This window comes from Mustelus asterias, chromosome 13 (assembly GCF_964213995.1).
Source record: "Mustelus asterias chromosome 13, sMusAst1.hap1.1, whole genome shotgun sequence".
NCBI lineage: Eukaryota > Metazoa > Chordata > Chondrichthyes > Carcharhiniformes > Triakidae > Mustelus > Mustelus asterias.
This window is the reverse complement of record NC_135813.1, coordinates 59046840-59067899: the sequence shown is the minus strand read 5'-3', so window position 1 is coordinate 59067899 and position 21060 is coordinate 59046840. Positions and strand designations below refer to the sequence as shown.

The 21060-nt window shown below is 41.5% G+C and overlaps 1 protein-coding gene across 1 annotated transcript in view; it reads right to left on the bottom strand.

The window, feature by feature from the left end:
- ppm1f (protein phosphatase, Mg2+/Mn2+ dependent, 1F) overlaps positions 1–21060 on the bottom strand; it is a 76286-nt gene that overhangs the window by 33914 nt on the left and 21312 nt on the right. Inside the window, exon 2 of the mRNA XM_078226842.1 lies at positions 19996–20117. Within this exon, the coding sequence (XP_078082968.1) occupies positions 19996–20117 (122 nt within the window). The remainder of the gene's footprint in view (positions 1–19995; positions 20118–21060) is intronic.

Genomic DNA, 21060 nt, shown 5'->3' with positions numbered 1-21060 from the left:
GGAAAGTTTTCCTTGATTCCCATTACCTTGAATTTTGCTAGGGCTCTTTGATGCCACATTCTGTCAAATTCTGCTTTGAGATCAAGGCCAGTTACTCATCTTTAGAATTGTTTGCTCTTGCTTGGTAAAATGCTGTGATGAAGTCTGGAGCCCAGTGGCCCTGGCAGAACCCAAACTGTGTATCTGTGAGCCAGTTATAACTGTTTAAGCAATGCTTGATAGCCACCATCAACAATACCTTCCATCATTTTACTGATGAGAGTAGACTGACAGGTGATAATTGGTTAGATTGGATTTGTCCTGCTTTTTGTAGGCAAGACATACCAGGGCAATTTTCACATATTGCTGGGTAGATGCTAGTGTTGTAGCTGTACTTAGCTAGGGACGATGCTAGTTGTGAAGTACAAGCCTTCAGTGCTACTGTCAGGATGTTGTTAGGGCCCAGACCTTTGGTGTATCTAGTGCCTTCAGCGGTTTCTTGATATCACATGGGGTGACTCAAATGTTACAGAACTTTTACACCAGGAGGTGGCCATTTGGGCCATCGTGTCTGCACCGGCTCTCCAAATGAGCATTATGACCTGGTGCCATTCTCTGCACCCTTGCGCATTGGATGATTATTTGAATGGAAACAATGCCATCTAATGCCTTGATTGTATTTGCCTCCACCGTGCTTTCAGGGAGTACATTCCAGACCCAAACCTCTTGTGAGAAAGGTTTTTTTCCTCATCACATTTGCTTCTTTGGCAAAACACTTCAAATCTATGCCCTCATTCTCTATCTTTATGCAAGCAGGAACAGAGATCTACTAGTATTATTAAAATGGCAGCATTAAGATAGTGAAGAATTGAGCTTCAACATGTCAATGATCTTTTCTTGCCCGTTTGCATTCATTGCAGAACATTTGCATTCTCCTGTTCAATACAATACTGTTGGAACACTGAACATTTACAAATCATTTTGGGAAAGAAATACTGCTGTACCATCAATCACAATGTCTATTGCAATACACTATCTCTGGAACAACTATCAGGCTGTAGTTTTGGCCAAAAGCTGTAGGTGTCACCCTTCCATTGATGATCTGCATACAACTTAGATCATTAATTTCTGGCATAAATGAATAGTTTTAGTCACAAAGCAATTGCGCTATTTCCTCTCTCCTTAAGCATCAAAACTGAAAATACATTTTGCAAGTCCAGCCATTCTTCGAATGTATCCTTTTAACCAGCTCGAGGGTCAGTGGAATCTCAGCTGGGCAACCGGTTTGAAAATTCAGGTTATTTTAGTTTGGTTTGTAAAATGTATGGCCCAGCATAAAATTGTAACAAAGATCAAAAGGCCGCTGGAATTTCTCAGCAGGCCTTAACAATGGAAATATAAAACTAAGTCAGTTCGACTTCCCACACAGACTACAATTGAAATGTGAGTGTGCATGAGAAAAAGTGAGGACTGGATTGGACTCAACTTTGGTGTTTTCTGTACAAAAACTGTCAATATTTGCCATCAAGGTGAACACAAAGAAAACCCACATGATTAAAGTACCTACCTATTTACCTTTCACTGGCATAAAAATGTGATGGGTTCAAAGAGCAAAAGTCTCTTGGTACGGTGTTGAAATAAAGATAACTGTAAACTGTCTCTTTTACCACACAGTTCATAACATCAAATTGATGGCAGAAATATAGTAACAAGAATATGTCAGAGCTCAAATGTGTTCCACCTGTTACAGACAGGATGGGAGGTCAATTTAAACAGCTGTGATTTCATCTCACTACCCATCTGTAAACAGAAAATGCATTTTTGATTTCTCCTTTCGTAAGTAGTGATGTATTTCCCCAACCCTTAAATTCAGAGTGTTCTAACTTTCTATGATAATTTGCATAGCAAACTCCAGGGAAGATGAAATAAAGGGGTCGGTTTATTTATTTTAAATGCACACAACGTCTGCCCTTTTTGCATTCACACAATAAACAGAGGATAAGGAAAAAAAGGAAGAGGGTTCAGGGCACGACTGCAATACAAGTGTATGCAAGTCCAGAATCAGATGTTTAATGGAAAGTTTCTTCAGAGGAGATTGACTGATTGTTGCAGGGTAATCCTTCTTTCCAAAAGGGAGACTTCCACAGAGAGAAAAGGCACACGGAGCAAGTTAGTCTTAGAGGCACATGTTTCAGTAGTTTGCAGTTTTGATGATGGTCAGAGTTCTTTCTGCTGCCACTGGCTTGATGGCAAGATGGTAGACAGCACAGTTTGCTTGCTTGGAACTATTGTTTCCTTCAAAGGTCCGAAAACAACTGCCTACAAAAGGTTCAAAGACTGTGCAATTAAAGTTCAGATAACCCATGTCTCAGTCATGTGATATTGGTTTCAGGATGTTAAATGAAGTCCGCTTGTTGAAACCAGTGTGTTAGAACAGTTGGTGCTTAAGCCATTAGGACTGTTATTGGAGATTAGGACTCGCAACCAGCTGTCTTTGTCTGTAGCTAGCTAGGGCAGGCAGACTGTCTGTTAGGCCAATGTATTAGCTTGGCTACAATGTTTATGCAATGCAAGGAATGTTACATTCTAGGATGTTTGAGGTGTTAGCCTTTGAGACTGCTCAGAAACTTCCGGAAGCCAGCATTTGGCTAGGTGGAGCCATCTGGTCAGCTCAGCAATTGTTCTTTTTAAAAAGCATATTTTTAAAAAAAACAATCTCATAAAGTAGTCCAGTTAACAAAGATGGATGTACACATTCCTTCACTGAAACTATTCAATTAGATCATGACTTATCTGTACCTTGGCTCCACTTATCTAACTATGAGCCATATATATCCCTTGATATGCTTATCCATAAAATAAAATCAGTTGACCTCATTATTGATAATTTCAACTGGACCAAGTCTTTTGGAAGATAGTTCCAGATGTCCACTACCCTTTCATGAAAACAGCTTACCCCTTTCTCTCCCGAATTGCTAACTATAAGATTGTGCCCTTGTTCAGATTTTCCCACTGGAGGAAGTGTTTTTTTTCTGTTTCTGAAGATCTCAATTAGTTCGACTTCAACCTTCACTGAAAGGATTATACAACTTGTGCCCATTTCAAGCCACAAGCCCTGGTATTGTTATAAAGCAGAGGCGGATTCCCTCCCCTCTGAGAACTAACACCTAACCACTCAAAGAGGAGTGCCTCACCCTATAATCTGTAAGAGTGAGTGTGAAGTGGTACGATCTGCTCTTCAGCAACTTTGGTTAAATCAAAATAACTCTGACGCACACTCCAAAATCAACAGGTAACAATGTATTTACCTACAATGAACACGTTTAGTTAAACTATTAACCGAATAAAACACGATTCTATTGGAATGCTGTTCCAACAAATACAATTCCCACTCATTAACAAAAAAAAACAGAATTTTAGTCACTCTGTAAATTACAACCAGGTTGTCTCTCTTCTGGAATATTCTGGGCCTTCTCTGTTGACTTTCTTTTTGGTACCTTTGATGTCTAGATTAGGATTTGAGCTAAGAGCTACGAGCTGTGGCAGGCGCTCTCTCTCCTTGTCCCATTGCCCCCTTCCTTTTATCATATCAATATCTCCCACAGTAGGATTGGTCATAGGCTGCCAAAACTATCAAATTTAAATTTAATAGGTTGCTGGTATCCAAGTGCCTGATTCAAACTGATTGGCTGAATTCAAAAGCCTGTCGCCTTGGTAACACTGCTGCTTGGCCTTTTGATACAAATGTTTCATTTTGGGCACCCTATATGTACTTGCATTTTTTTTTTAACTCCCCAAGCATAGAAAAAGCACCACCTTTTTAAAAGGACCATGCAATGCTTTCTCCCTAACATTTTACAATTTCAAACACCAAATTCTAACATCCTACTTTTCAATCTACAATTACTCTACTCAACTTTGCAGCAGGATCATTCTGCTGAATCTACTTAAATGCAGTCCACAGGGTCTACATTATCAATGAGATCATGCGATAACAAGGTCCTTTCAAGGGTGCTAAGCCAATAGACAGAGTAATAAAAACAAAAAGATGAACAATTTAAAGCAACTGATAAAAAACCTAACAGCAGCGCAAGGAAAAATGTTATTCACAATAAGTGGTTAGGTTCTGGAATACACTGCCCGAGTGTGGTGGAGTGAGATTCAATGATGGCTTTCAAAAGAGAATTGGATAAGTACCTGAAGAGAAATAATTTGCAGGGCTTTGTTGGAAGGGCAACCATATTATGAGATTTCAAAATGCAACTAGGCTAGACAGATGTGACCTAGCCTTCACAAATAGACGATGACTATCAATTCATACTAGCTCAATTGTTTGATCACTGTCCTTCATTATAGAAGGGAATTATAGTACATTACCAAAGACATTTTGCTCCCGTGAGAACAGAGAACAATATTTTCAGGGCACTAAAACAGGCAGGCTAATAGCAGCGACAAGTCCAAGTGACAAGTAAGCAGGAATTTATCCAGCACCGATGACTGGTCAGATCAAACAAAAGGTTGTGATTCTGAAACTCATCAAACTTTTTGTAATAACAGCACAGTGGTTAGCGTGCTTTTCACTACTGCCAACGCTCCAGATAAATTCACATGATAAAGGGATTACGTAGTCTATTTGTCAGTGTAGTGTCCTCTGGAATTAAGAGTGTGCCAATTTGGAAAGTTCAAAAACAAAACCTGACCATTATTTAAAATGTGAAAAATTAATGGTCCTGACTCATCAGGATATCAGAAACTTAGAGTAGATTCGAATAAACCAAGATAAAACATTAAACTTCAGCTAATTCAAATATCAGCTTTCAATTTAGGATTTCATTTTAAATACCCATCACCTGGGAGGTTTTCCTCCAAGTTACTCACCATCTTAACTTGGGGAAATATCGCCATTCCTTCACTGTTGTTGGGTCAAAACCTTATAATTCCTTCCCTAACAGCACATGGGTGTGCCTACACCTCAGACTGCAGGAGTTCAAGGAGGCAGCTACCACCACCTTCCCAAGGCCAACTAGATGTTAGTGTTTTATCTTGGTTTATTCGAATCTACTCTAAGTTTCTGATATCCTGATGAGTCAGGACCATTAATTTTTCACATTTTAAATAATGGTCAGGTTTTGTTTTTGAACTTTCCAAATTGGCACACTCTTAATTCCAGAGGATTCTACACTGACAAATCGACTCTGTAATCCCTTATCATGTGAATTTATCTGGAGCGTTGGCAGTAGTGAAAAGCACGCTAACCACTGTGCTGTTATTACAAAAAGTTTGATGAGTTTCAGAATCACAATCTTTTGTTAGATCTGACCAGTCATCGATGCTGGATAAATTCCTGCTTACTTGTCACTTGGACTTATCAGCTGCATATTAGCCTGCCTGTTTGAGTGCCCTGAAAATACGGTTCTCACGGGAGCAAAATGTCTTTGGTAATGTATTATAATTCCCTTCTATCATGAAGGACAGTGATTAAACAATTGAGCTAGTATGAATTGATAGAGTCATCATCTATCTGGCAATAAACATTGGCTTAGCAATGATGCCTACATCCCATAAATGAATAAAAATATATCAATGTCACAATTTTCTGTATATGCAGTTTTTGTTCACGAAGCATAGATGATCATGAATTGTACACAGATGTAGAATGAACCATAAAAGCTTGTAGGTGGTGTAAGGAGTGGTTATTACAGATGAAAATTAAAATATGCAGACAAGCTACTTAAAATGTTGCAATGCTAGTGCATTACAAAACTGAAAGAAAAGCTGGTAAAGAAATAGCAAAAAAGCATAACCTCCCCTCTCCCCATGGTCAAGGGAATTACTCTTGTACTGTAAGTTTCTCAGTAAGGTATCATATACTCTCACCAATCACAGTTTATTTTCCCACCTCCATAAGAAAATAAATGGAGCACAAATATTGTGGTTGTTGAAAAAGGTTTCGTCCCAATACCCAAAACATTTCCTTCTCCAATTTTCTCCTTCCACTCGTGAAAACAACACTTGTTGAGTATAGTTTCATCGACACTGCTTGCCTTCTAGTACCTTTCTTAGTAGCTAGTAGTTTTTGTATGGTAGCCTACACAGGAAGACAGGTTTCATCAGCTTCTGTGTTTGCCAATGCACAATTTTCTGTCCATTAGTGGTTTGGTGGAAAATCATAGGATACTGACCACAACAATGTACAACCCTGGGTATTGTGGCCATAGACTAATTAATCATTGGACGCATTTAAGTCAGGTCGAATCCTATTCTCAACAAGTATCAAGTGCAGGAATACATTCTTACCGAGTAGAGTGGGAAGGGAGCCAGTTATAACACTGCAATTACAGCCAGTCAAGCTTTCCCAGATGAAGGCCCGCAATCATGCTAGGTCCTTCTGATCTGTATGGTTCAATTCCGATCCTTCAATACCCCAGTCGTAGAAGGATCATAGAATCCCTACAGTGCAGAAGGAAGCCATTTGGCCCATCAAGTCTGCACCAACTCTCCAACAGGGCATTTTACCCAGGCCCTGCAAAGGTACCAGACTTCCAAATTATCCAAAAGTCCCACAATTATGATAATCTAGAACTTGTTCCTCAAATCTTGGGTAGAATTTTTCCTTTTGGTGTTGTTCATAGTGGGAAACATAATACTGCCCACTCAGTCAGAATTAATCAACCAAAAGTTAAATTCTATCACTTTTTAAAAACTGGAGGCAACTCAATGTGGCTCCAACAACTAAGGGTTTAACAACTAATATAAATATATACAAGATAAGATTCTGACAGAAACACTCGCACAGGGTCTACTCTCTTCTCCTCCCTGGCTCCAACTGAAGGTCCTCCCTGTCCCAGAATGTGCACCCTTGCTCTCGGTTGGCCCGGCTTCCCACGGAGCTGCTCCATAGGGTCCAATCCAACCACATGGCCCACAAAGGATCGTCCCTTAAAAAGAGGCCACATTACTACATTCCTTCCCCCTTCCCAACTTGAGTCCACCTAGGAGTGAAAACAAAAGAGAAACAATATTATACATAGCTAAGGGAAAGTCCATTCACAAAAATCAATTGATTCAGAGACTTTTGGACTATTGTGGAATACCTCAACTCAACACAGGGCTCTTCAGTAAGCAATGAATCAGGTTCAGCCAAAGAGAAAAGCAAAATCAGTCCAGGGTCGACATCCTCCCCAGTGGCTTGTTCCTCCCCAGCTACAGAAGCCAGAGGCTGCATAGGCTCAGCAGAGGTTCCAGGTATCCTCAGTTCCGTAACTGGCACACTTTTGAGTCCACAGCAGAACACACCTGTTGGTCCCTTGGATCAGGCCCCGCTCTCTCCCCTTAAGTGATTCACATGTTTTTCACATGGCAACCTTGTAAACACACAAAACTAGTCCTATTCTCTCTACAATTCTTCCCAAAACCCAGGCTGGTCCACCACCAAAATCTCTCGTCCTGACTAAGTCATCAACCTGGGAACGCTCTGTCCCTTTTCTTCGAGTCATGGTGCTCTTTCTGGGAGGCGTGCTTAGTTTCCATCCTCCCCAACAAATCTGGAAATACCAAATCCAAGTGAATTCATAAGAGTCTTCCCATTAATAGTTCAGCTGGTGTAAAGCCGGTGGGAGCGTTTAGTGGACAACAGCAAGAAATTTGCCAAACGTAAAATCAATGGCCTGTGAGCTTGCTTTTTCATAGAAGATTTAAAATGTTTGTACAGCTTGCTCTGCCAAGCCATTCAAGGTTGGGTGATAGAGCTGAACCAACATGTATCACAGTTGACTTGACAAATCTGTGCAACTCTTCATTTGTAAATGCAGTGTCATTGTCTGACACCAAGACCTCAGGGATGCCATGAATGCAAAAATCTATCATAATCTGTTGATGGTGGCTGTGGCCGTTATAGATTAGCTGGACATCTAGCCACTTTGAATGTGCATCAACCAGGATGAGGAACATATGTCCCATGAACAGTTCTGTGAAGTCTATGTGCAATCATGGCTGGCCATGTCACTCCTATGGTGCATATTTGCTCACGGCAAAAATGACTGCTGGGTTTAACAACTCAGGCACAGGCTAACCATTCCTTTAATTGCCTTGTCGATGCTCTGTCACTGGACATGGCTTTGGGCCAGTGCCTTCATCCTACTTTGCCCAGGGTGTGCACCATGCAACTCCTGCAGTAAAAGTTGTTGCCCCTGGAGTAGCACTATAACACGAGATCTCCACAATAATATACCATCTTCATGTTATCACCGTCCTTCACAGTAGGTAGGGTCTGATCTGCTCAGACTTGTCATAACGAAAACCTTGTAACACCATCCTCTTAACTTTGAAGAGCAATGGATCCCTCTCGGTGCAAGGCTTTGTATGGGCAGCTGAAACTAGCAGGTGCAATGCTGACAATATTTCTTGTGGCATAGGTAGTGACGGTACAGTCCACGGCAGTGGGTGGTAGCTAAGTGCATCCTCGTTCAGTGTGTGTGTCCCTAGTCTATGCCGAAAGGAGTAGCTGTACTCAGCCAACAAGGCCCATCTCTATACCCTCACAAGGTAATTGGCGGCACAGGTTTATCCTCTTGAAACAATCTTAACAATGGCTTGTGGTCGGATAAAATGATAAAGTGCCTTCCACATATAATATATGTATAAAAAAAACTTATTCGCCGCATAGATTACCATCAGACTATCCTTGTTAATTTGAGAATTTTTATTTTCAGCCTTGGATAAGGTTCTTGACGCAAATGCAATTGGCCTTTATTCCGTCTGACATCTTGTGGGAATGGACTGCCCCTACTCCGTATGGTGATGCATTACAGGTAACTACCAATGGTTTGGTTGGATAAAAATGTACAAGTATTGTTGATGACTATAAGCTTGCTCGACCTGACAAACACCTCCTTTTGCCTCTCTCCCCATTTCCATAATTGATGCTTCTTCAGGAGCTGATGTAATGGGGCTAGAGTTGTTGACACATTCTGCAGGAATCTCCCGTAATAGTTTACCTTAACTCCATCACATTCCTAGGTTGTGGTATTTCTTTTATGGCTTTCATCTTGCCCTCTCGGGGATGCAAACCTTTAGTACCTACCTTGAAGCCAAGGTACGTAACCTTATCTACCTGGAAGGTGCATTTCTCTCATTTTAAGCGGATGCTCGCTTCTTTAAATCTTTTAGGACCTCTTTTAGGTTTGCCATGTGTTTCTCAGGGAACACTCCAGTAATTAGGACACTACCCAAGTACACCTCCACTTTAGGGAGTCCTGCAACTAAATTTCCATAGTACGCTGGAAGATGGCACTAGCTGAAGAGACCCCAAACGGCAGGCAGTGTACTGATATAACCCTTTGTGAATGTTAATGGTGACCAACTTTTGGGGGTCTTCGTCCAGCTCCAGTCTAAAGATCTAACTTAAGGCCCACTGTTAATTTTGCATAGAGATCCTCAATCCTTGGAATGGGGTATCTATCTATCTCCTCAGTTCACAGTTAACTTGTAGTCCCCACAGATTCTCAGAATGATGAGGCTTCAAAATAGCACAGCTCATTCAGACAACTATACTGGTTTTATGATACCCACGTTTTCCAATACTTTTAACTCCACATCCACTTTATGAAGTGCATAAGACACTGGACAGGCTCAAAAGAATGTTGGTGTAGCAAGAGGTTTAAGCATATTTTGGCTTTAGCCCCTTTTATTTGGCCCAGTTCCTTCCAGAAAACCTCCGAGTAACTGCACAGGAGCAAGAAAACCTCCATACCAAACATTCAACATCTCCAACCAATCCACCTTTATCTGTTCCAACCAGTCTCAATCTATGAGACAAGGTCTGTCACCCTCCATCACAAAAACTGGTAACTGTGTTGTCTGGTGCTTATAGGATACTGTTACTGCAACTGACTCTGTCTTCAGCATCTCTCCTGTATAGGTTGATAAAATACTTTGAAAGGACTCAACCTCAAGGGCTGCAGACCTTTCTGGAGGTATCTGAATGCTTGTTCATTTATGACTGTGACCACAGCTCCTGTGTTGGCCTCCAACATAAGAGCTCTAACAGGACTATCTTGCTAGATGGCACCTTGTTGAGTTGGATCTGGCTTAAAGTACAAGTTTTGAATCCCTTGTTGGATTCTTCAATCAGTTGGTCTAATAGTGTTCCCTTTGTGATTTGTTTTTGTGTTCTGTCTTGCCTGCTTTAATCTGCATCAAGCCTGCAAATGACCCTTCCTGCATGTTTCCTGGGGGTGCTCTCCCCCACACCGGAAACAAGCTTCCATCTCTGGTGCTGTACTACCCCTCTTGGGCTCTGTTCCTCGCAGCGGTCGTTTCAAATGGTTCACATTGTTGGGCCCCCCTGTAATTTACTTATGCCTTGCTCAGCACAGTCACCTGGGTCATCACTATGGCTTTTTCCAAAGAGATTTTAGTCTCAGCCAGCAGCTTTGTGTTTGTGAGGCGGTTAATCCCACAGACCAAATGGTCTCTTAACATCTCCCCAAAAGCTGGGCTGAATTCACAGTGCTCTGCTAATCATCATAGTCTGGCCACTGTCCCAGGGGCCATCTACCCTCGTTCACTCAGCCAAATGAAACTTATACCTCAACATGATGATTGAAGATTGGGGGTTAAAATGACCTTTGGCAAGTCCCACTACTGGATCGAAAGACTTAGCGTCCTGAGCGTCAGGTGACGTTAGATTCCTCATTAGGTTCTAACTTTGGGGGCTACAGACTCAGTAGTACCATCTTTTGCTTTTCCTCCGCAGTGTTCTTCATTAGCCACAAAGAACTGTTGTACCCTGAATATATTGCCCCCAACACTGGGTCAAACTATTCTATCTTCCTGATTAAAGGCATCTCAAGGGTGTCTGTGCCTCTTTATTCTTTGCTTTGACGATAACTTTCCTCCCTCTCTAATTGTGCATTGCAATCTCCTGACTGACGTCGTTTTTCCTCATTGGCAGTGTAATAACTGGAGGCATCTCAATGTGGCTCCAACAACAAAGGATTTATTAATGAATATAAATATATACAAGATAAAAGGTCTAACAGAAACACACAGGTCTACTCTCTTCTCCCCATCCCAGCCAATTGGCCTGGCTTCCCATAGGGTCCGGTCCCAATGCATGGCCCGCAAAGGATCACCCCTTAAAAAGAGGCCATGTTACCACATTTTTAATACAAGAACACTTAATAATGAACTGTAAATGTGCCTCTACCGCAATTCAGTTTCTGATCCTTCTGTGCAACAACTGTTTCTCACGCCCACCACACCTTGTACCCCTCAGCTGTCCTGAAAATTTTATATCTATTAAACTATGGGCTATTTGTGTTCCTGACACATGCCCATTAAGAGCCAAATTGAGATGGTCCATATTAATTTTGGGTAGACGCTCACACTGAGAATTCATGTCAAGTTGGGGCAATAGAACAAGGGTCCAGTTAAAGCCTGCATTTTTACTCCAGAATCAGAAATGCAGAATCAGGGAAGTTTCTGGCTCTGCGAACCTGACTCGGGAGCAGGTACCCTGGATGTTCTCATTTTTGTTCCGGGGATGTCGGGTGCTAAATGGTGTTAGGGCCCACTGCCCTGGAAACAAAGCTGAGGCAGCCACAGGTGCTGTCGCAATGCAGAAGCAGGCTGTGCGAAAGGTCTGCCCTGTGCTTGGGATTTTGTCCCAGCTATGAAAAAAAACCCATCCCTCTAGCCCTCACCCTGAAACTCTCCATGCCAATCCATGCCCTGCACCCATGATCCTTTATAGCCCTTATGCCAACTCATGCCCACCAATGCACCCCCAACCATCACCCTTTGTCTTTACACCCTCCATGCAGTATCCACCATGGGCAGACCTCAGGACCCACTGTGATAATTATAAGCCCTCAGGTTTTTGTCAACGGACAAATTGAAATAACAGGCAAAACCGCAGCTTTCATAAAATTTAAAGGCCAGAGATTTAAATGCCCTGCTAGCTCAACAGTTCTTGTAATGATCATAAAGGGCATGTACCTTTCCCTACTCTCCAAAGAACTCCAGTAATTTTACACCATCTCTAGAAATGTATAAAGCCCATTAAATCGTGTTCTGGGCATCCCACTAATGAAAATTGGAACTGACTGAAAGCAGTTGCACTTTTACATACGCAGTTGCCTCAAGTGAGCTACACGTGGATACCACAATCCCACACACCCTGGCAAAAATGTTCGATGCAGTTTGGGGCCAGGACTTCAAAAAACAAAGCTCCAGTGCCATTTTGGCTGTGCCAGAGACTGCTCCATCCCTGTAAAAATTCCAGCAAAATTGTCAGCTACAGTTTGCTCCTCATAATTAAAATTACTAAATTCAATTTTCAGTAACTTTCCGCTCAGTTATCTAATTTCTACATTCACTGTATTCTGCTTTCTCAAACTATATTCGCACAACTTTGCTGCTAACATTCACGAAAAGGTGCACTCAAGGCATAACAAGTAAAATTAAGAATGTGTTTTGCTAGGAAAAGGGACACACTGCTCTTGCTTCCAAGCAATGTACTGAGTTCTGATATACTTTGCATTTAGTATCAGAACAGATATAAGAAGCAAGCTGATTGTATTTTGCCAAGGGTCCGATTTATGCAGATTGAGGAAGTGACTATTTCAAGAATTGAATTGTATAACAGGAAGTAACGTCAGACAAGCCACATTAAACTGGGCGTGCCTGTGCAACATTGCTCGGCAATTTCACTTCAATCCCCAAATTTAAAATTTAATGCTTGCGAAAAAGGAAAATCAGAGTATCATACTGAGCTTTGAGTTGCAGCACCTGGTATGGCATCTACATTTAGTGAATGCACTTCAGCCAAGTTACAAAAAGGCCAAAACAAATAAGGCGAAAAAAAATCAGAGGATACTGCCCTTTCGAAGGGCACTTTGTAAGTAGATGCTATACTACTGAAAAGAAGCAAACACCACCAAAAGTAGGTCATCTAACATTCTCATTAGTTTGATCTCCTTATACAAGTAATTCATTACAAAGCAGCACAATAACTTTTTTTTTAACCTCTGTGATGACTTAATTCCAAAGGTTGGAAGCCCTAAAAATAAGAGCCATAATAAATTATCAATTGGAACTAACAGGTAAATCCCAATAATGATACATGTGGAACAAATTGTTTAAGGTGCTACAGTCACAGAAAAACTAAAGCTATTACTGACTACTGGGTTCAGACAATAAACTGAACTGAAGGACCATGCACTGAGTTTACCATTTTCAAAGCACTTTCTGGAGGTGCACATCCCAGCTATCTACAGCCAGTCTGCCATTTGCAGTGTTCAATAACTGTATCAACTTTAACTTCTTGTAAACAAAGTTGTTCAAGATCAAGACAAAAACGAATGGGGGGGGTGCGGAGGGTGATGGGTGCAAGGAATGCAGCCTTGTTTACAAGTTGTTTTTGCTTGTGAGCAGACTCGCACTCTTGCAATTTCACAAGCAGAGATGTTGATGACCACTAAGTAAAGTTGTGGATGACAGCCTCGACTGTCATTGGTGCTCACATTGATGAACTGCAAAATATCCATAAGAAAATGAGTGGAGATACAATTCCAAAAACGTACGGGTTAGGTTGGTTGGCCATGTTAAATTGACCCTAGTGTCAGGGGGATTAGCAGGTAAATGTGGGGTTATGGGAATAGGGTCTGGGTGGGATTGTGGTCGGTACAGACTCAGTGGGCTGAATGGCCTCTTTCTGGCTTCTCAGATTCCTGTTAAGGAAGAGTGCAGTTTCCTCAGTGGAGGCTCATCTTCAGTTCTCGGAAATCCTGCTGCATGGTATGTCAAATATCCTGGTGAATTCAGGGACCTGGGGGCCGTCTCCCAAGAGTGAGGATGAATTCCTGGCTGAATTTGAGAACTGGCTGCCATGCTTTCACAACCTTGATTTAAAGACTGGACATTTCAAGTTTGATGGGGCCTATTGTATCCAATCTTCATGGCCTGGGGTCGGTCAAAGATTCCAATCATTGGGCATATGTGTTCGTCGAGAAGGGCTGGAGGCAGCCAGACGGGACGAGACCTCACTGCCTGCTGAGGCCTAGATCTTTCTTCACCAGGAGGTTTGGGCAACAGCACAGCAGAGGTGCAGAGTTTTTGGATGGATCCTCGATTTTGCTCGACAATCCTGTTGTGGTTTTGGCTTTTTCCAAGATCCGTGGATGGATAAATTAACCTGCAGTTAGTTCATCATTAATCCTGAAATTTTCTCCCCTCGTGATTGTACTCCTGGTTTTATGAAGCTGTCTTTTATCCTGACAAGAACATATGATATACGAGCACAGAGGAGCATGTCACCTGTTATTCTGCTTATGCTGCTATCCATTGAAAACCAGAGATATCTATTTATTTGTAACCAAACTTATCCACCAGTATATTCTGGCGGTGAGGGGAGGAAGACCCAAGTCTGATACTGTTTGCATTCAATTTTGGTCTTGTCGTGTGGTGCTGAGGGAGTGGGTTGGGTAAGGGGGCCTTGCTGCTGGATATGTGTCAAATTCAAATCCTTCGGATTCGAGTGTTTGCAACAGATATATTTTCCTAATTGTGAACAGATAATTAGTCTCCTTCATTCCATTAGGGAGCATGCTGGATTGGTTGCATGACATTAGGGTTGTGCTACATTTACCCTTTTGTTTTGTTGAAATCCATGCATTTTCAGTGAGGGAATATTTATTTAGGTATCCTTTGCTTTGTTTTATAGATAAGATGAGTAGCACCACAGTAGGGTTGTGGGCAAGCAGTATGGTATAGAGGTAGTGTGTATGGCCTTATAAGTCCTAAAAGTAGATGAGGAAAACCCCATGTTAGATCTTATGGCGTCACTTTTTTTGGTATTTTAATCATCTTGGGGTTAAAGATTCCTCGATAGCCTATTAGGGTGCAGATATATGTATCCTGTTGTCATTGGCGCCTCAGGCATATTTACTAATGCACACCCCACAATGGTCAGTTTATGCGTGGTTATCCTGCTTTTCTCAGGTCGATTTTTTTTGTATTTTCTTGGCTGCATGAACAGTGACATTGGTTGCTTGGTAATTTGGCTCCTGGAACAAATGGTGAGCATGTCATTAGGGCTGTTAAGGTTTCTTTGATGAGGGGTAATAGGTGAAATCCTGTTGATGGTGGAACCTAATGGCAACTTCAGTATGCCTAGAGATAATGTGGGGGTGGGGGGGTGGTCTTGGGGGTCCTGAGTCAGGTCCTATTTGCGGGTATATGATCCCTTATGTGTGTAGCTGTCTTTGTTATCCTCATGGCAAGGGTGTGCACCACTGTTAATTGTTCTCTATCCTACTATCTGGTTATCCTGACATCCCTCACTTTTTGAAACATCCCTCAATTATCTATGCAAAAATGAGGCAATGACTACAACAGGTACATCTGATAACATAACATAATTATGTCAGTATTTGTCAGTTTTTTCTACTTGCATATATTGAATGATGATTTTTCTGTACTGTACTGGATTTTGGGTTCTGTAGTGGCATGTGGTAAACTGCAAAATGGAAATCTTCACTAAAAACATTTTTTAAAAAAAGAATGCTCAAATACCAGGGCCCCAAGGAGAAGAAAAGTCAGGGTTGCTGAAAAACTGCATTTGAGGGAAGATATTGCAGCTAGGAGTGGCTGCTAATGGCGGAGACATGAACAAGAAATTAGCTGAGTGTTGAAGCTAATGGTGTAAGCACAGACGTAGGGCTGACTGAAGGGGTCAGACAAATGAAAGGAGTGAGAAGGGGATGGGGGGGGGGGGGGGGGGGGGGAGGGGGGTGGTGTTTGGGTACACCATGGAAGGCTTTGAAGGTGAAGATGAGAACCTTAAAGTTGATTTTCTGAGCTTTGGGAAGCCAATGGATCTTGGCTAGGACAGGAACAAAGATATGGACCTTCATATCATTAAGAACATGGGCCACAGTGTTCGAGATGACTTACAATTTAGGAATTGTGGAAGTAGGGGAGTTGGCAAGGATTCTGGAGCTCATTCACAAGGTGAAAAATATGTATTAGGTAGAGTCAATGACTGAGGGAGGAATTTGGGAGAGAGATTTGGTTAAGCAGAAATGCAAATTTGTGGAGATCTTGATGGTAACTTAGATATGGGGGAGAATTGAGGAAGAAATCAATTCTCCACATGTCTGGGAAGACAGAGGTACAATTAGGAGAGAGCTGGAGTTGGAAGGAGGCATTTGCAAGAATCAAAAAGCATGGCTGAAGATTTAGTTCATCCAGGTCTTTGCATCACAGAGACAATGGGTAAAGTAACCACATGGGGTCAGAGAAAGTGGCAAGGCTAAGCTATGAGCCAACAGCATATATGTGACAACTTATTCCATTATATTAGATAACATTATTGATAGGCAGTGTATGAATAAGAGGAAGATAGGAGGATGAAGCCTTTCATTACATCAGAGGTAACAGCAGTTATGCAAGAAAAATAATTTGTGACGAACGTGCAACGTGACAGGCAAGAGCAATGTCTGAAGTGGACTGTGATCAAGTGACATTCAAGGCCAATGAAGAGATTGCTAGTGTTGAAGGGAGCAGAGGAGTCAAGGAAGAGTAAGAGTAACAGAGACTTAGTTACATAAAGTGCCATTGATGATTTGACCCATAAAATGTCAGTGCTTTGGTAGGGCAGAAGCTTGCTTGAGGAAAGGAGTATATGAAAAGTTTTAAAACATGGAAGGCTTGAACTGCAAGATAGGGATGTCAGTAATCTTGGGACTGAAAGTGAATTATGAATGGCAAGTTGGGTGGATCATTGAAACACAATCTCAGATCACACCATGAACTTGGTGCTTTATAAACCCAGTCAGATGTTGAGTGTTTTATCAAGTAAGGAAGTGCTTCTTTAGTCTTTAGCACTTGTGGTTTGTGTTAACTTGAGGTTGCAAGTATTTAAATTTTCGTCCGGTTTAGTGCTTAGCGGAAGGTAGTCTTTTTGTTTATATTTACTTATTAAAAATGATCCGTAAATAGAGATATTAAGCTAAAGCAGAGCAGTGTTGGTGTGTCTGGAATGCAGTAAGCATTTGTGGACAAGATTGCATGGGATTTTTGTAAAGGCCTCCCTGATAGCAGTTTTGAAGTGGTAGAATGTATAAATGCAGAGGTCGAGCAAACGTGTAGCAAAGGCAGAGTGGTTTTACTGGGGAATTAAAGGCAGAGTGGTTTTACTCAGGATTTTAACTTTCATGTGGATTAGGTAATGTGATACTATGCTTTTGAGAAATGTATGCGTCATGTTTCTGGTGAAGGGACTGTTTTATACTTCAGCTCAGATTATGGTGCCGATTGTCTGCAACCAGCAGCCCACGTGCTGATAATGCAGAAGAATAATTGCTCCTAGTTACTGGGGTGTTTGTTTTAATCTAAGTTAATGCAGTTTTGTTATTTTTAGGGTTTTCCCCTGGGGTTTCAGAGTCAAATTTAGTTAGGTTAATTGACAAGAGAAAGTCACACGAATGGGTGCAGCGAGGCTTACAGAGACAAACAGGCTGCTGCTGTTTGAACTTGAAAGGAGCAGCTCTTTCTCTCTTCACTGGAAACTGAAGTCTGGGACCTGTTAGAAATTAGATATCTATCTCCAGAGGTCTGCAAAAGGCAAGAGGCGTTTTCTCCCTCTCTCTCTCTGGAGTTCTGATATTTGAAGAGAGCACACGAGAGCAAGAGAAATTTAAAAATAGCAAGGAGAATGTTGAAGCTCTGAAGTGGAATCTGGGGTAAAATAAGCAGACTAGGTTAGGAAGGGATAGGAAGTGGAACAAAGGCAACAGGGCATTAATGACCACGGTAATATTAGGGAAAATTAGAAAAAAGTCAAAGCTCAAGGCACTTCTGAATGCGCAAAAAATTAGATAAATAGGTTTAATACAGGAGCCATTATTGAATCCTAGTTGTAAAATGACCAAGATGAACGATAAATATTCTACGATGGTTAACTTTTAGAAGAATTCAGCAAAAGGGAAAATGCTATTAGGAACGCTGGAATAAAGACAGGAGTAAAGATTTTAAGCTCAAAATCAAAAAGTACAATCAGTTTGGCCGGGGGAGAGGAGGGTGGGGTGGTGTGCGAGAGGAGCAAAAATTATTGGTAGTTGTTTATAAACCTCTAAACCGCAGTTGTAGCATATGGCTGAGCATGAATTAGGAAATTAGTTGTGTGTAACTAGGGCAATACAGCAATTATGGGGGACTTCAATCTACATAGGCTTGAAAACTGCAATAATAGAACATAGAAAAAATACAGCACAAACAGGCCCTTCGGCCCACAAGTTGCGCCGGTCATGTCCCTACCTACGTAGGCTTATATATAGGCTTACCTATAACCCTCAATCCTATTAAGTTCCATGTACTCATCCAGAAGTCTCTTAAAAGACCCTATCGGGTTTGCCTCCAACACCACTGACGGCAGCCGATTCCACTCACCCACCACCCTGAGTGAAAAACTTACCCCTGACATCTCCTCTGTAGCTACTCCCCAGCACCTTAAACCTGTGTCCTCTCGTAGCAGCCATTTCAGTCCTGGGAAAAAGCCTCCGAAAATCCACCCTATCTATACCTCTCAACAACTTGTACACCTCTATCAGGTCACCTCTCATCCTTCGTCTCTCCAAGAAGAAAAGACCGAGCTCCCTCAACCTAATGTGCAGGATAAGTTTATTGAATGCAAGCAAGATAGTTTTCTGAATAAATATGACAAGGAACCAACTCAGGAACAAGTCTTCATGGTAGAAGATAAAAATCATTCCAGAAATGAGAAACCAAAGGTCTAGCAACAATTGAAGAGCCTAAAAGAAATCAACATAGATAAAGAAATACTGGAGAAGCCAGTGGCAATGAATTGCCTGGACCTGAATCCTAGGGTTTCAAAAAGGTAATGCTTGAATTGGTTTTGATCTTCCGAATTCCTTAAATTCTAAAACAGTTTCCAAGGATTGGATGTTATCAAACATAATCCTGCTATGAAAAGTATGGGGAATTACAGGCCAGTTGGTTAATGGACAGAGGGCAGAGTAGGAGTAAAAGGGACATTTTCAGGTTGCAGTAGGTACCAACACAAGGGTAGTGATAAAGCCTCAGCTATTTACAATTTAGTTCAATGACTTAACAGCAAGAGGCATCCAAGTTTGTTGACAATACAAAGTTAGCAAATAACCAGTGGGGATGACAAAACATTGCAGAGGGATACAGGTAGGTTGAATGAGTGGGCAAGATTGTGACAGATGGAATGCAATTCAAGTTATCCACTTTGGGGGAAAAAATAAAGAATATATTTTTTTAAACAATTAGCAACTGGGAAATGGTTACAATTCCAGAGGGGCCTTGTAAATGAATCACAGGAAGCTAGCATGCTATGTGTAACACAGGTTCACTAGACTGTTTTTCTAGGATGAAAGAATAGTCCTACGAGCAGAGATCGAGTAGACTAGATTCTCTGGAGTTTAGAAGAATGAGGTGTGACCTAACTGAAGCAAAATTCTTAAGGGGTTAACAGGAGAAATGCTGAGAAAATGTTTCCCCTTGCTGGGGAATCGAGAAGGGGTCAGCCATTTAGGACCAAAATGAGGAAAAAATTTAAACAGTTGTGAATCTTTGTAATTCTCTATCCCAGAGAAGTCTGCATGGTCAACTGTCAAACATATATAAAGCAAAGACTTTTGGATACCAGAGGAACCAAGGAAAAGTGGGATTTGAGGTAGATCAGCCATTGTCTCGTTGAACAAAGTCTAGAAGGCCTACTCCAGTCCTACGTTGTATCTCTGCAATACCCTGCACCAGAAAACCTACAAACAGGTGATGTAATAGCTCCCATTATTGCCCAGACATTTATGCTTCTCAGTGGACAATAACATTCATTATTTATCACCCCAAAGATGGTACTAAAGCAATGTTGTACAGAAGCCTAGTATAATGTATTCAGAGAAAGCTTTTTTTCCCCCACTACATTGCAAAACATAGTTAATTAAAAAATATAATGTAAATACCTACAGATAAGCTTTTCCGCATCCTGATCATGTTCCTTTTTGCTTTTAAACATAGAGACATCCAATTGTAGCACATGTGCAATGGCAGCATGGATCAATGTGGCAGCAAGGACAGGTGGCAGATATCTGAAGGAGGAATAAAAGTTATACAGCAATCATTTTTTGATATTTTTAAACAGACAAGTAACTCCTATTTGATTTAGATCAAAATATACTACGAAAATGATAGTATGGAAATGATACTGGCAATTGAGAGAAGGAACATGCCTTCATCAATTTGAACATTGTTTCAAATGCTCTTTCTACTGGTATTCAGTATCCGAAAGGCTAGGTAATTCAGTACCATGATTGGCATGGTGGCAGTGGTTAGCACTGCTGCCTCACAGCGCCAGGGACCCTGGTCTGATTCCTGGCTTGGGTCACTGTCTGTGTGGAGTTTGCACGTTATCCCCATGTCTGCGTGGGTTTCCTTCAGGAGCTCCGGATTCCTCCCACAGTCTGAAATTGACCCGAACAGGCGCTGGAGTGTGGCGACTAGGGGAATTTCACAGTAACACATTGCAGTGTTGATGTAAGACTTACTTGTGACTAGTAAATAAACTTTACTTTAACTTTTATTTCAGTACCATGAAAAAACAAGACTTGCATTTATATAGTGCCCTTCACAGCCAACAGAAATTCCAAAGCACTTAAATTTGTGCACAAACTCCCACAAACAAGTGAGACAGAATGGCCAGATAATTTGTTTTTGCAAAGTTGATCGAGGCAGGATACAGCACAATTCCCCAACTCCTCCAAAATAGTGCAGGTGCCAGGAGAGCTTTGAAATCCACTTAAGGGGCAAACAGGGTATTTTAATGTTTCATATGAAAAACAGCACTTTTGACAGTGTAACATTCCCTCAGCTCTGCTCTGGATTGTCAGCCTAGGTTGTGCTCAAGTCCTGGAATGGATGTTCTGACTCTAAAAAGGACAAGGGCAGTAGATGCATGGGAACACCACTAGCTCGAAGTTGCCCTCCAAACCACACATCATCCTGACTTGGAAATGTATTACGGTTCCTTCACTG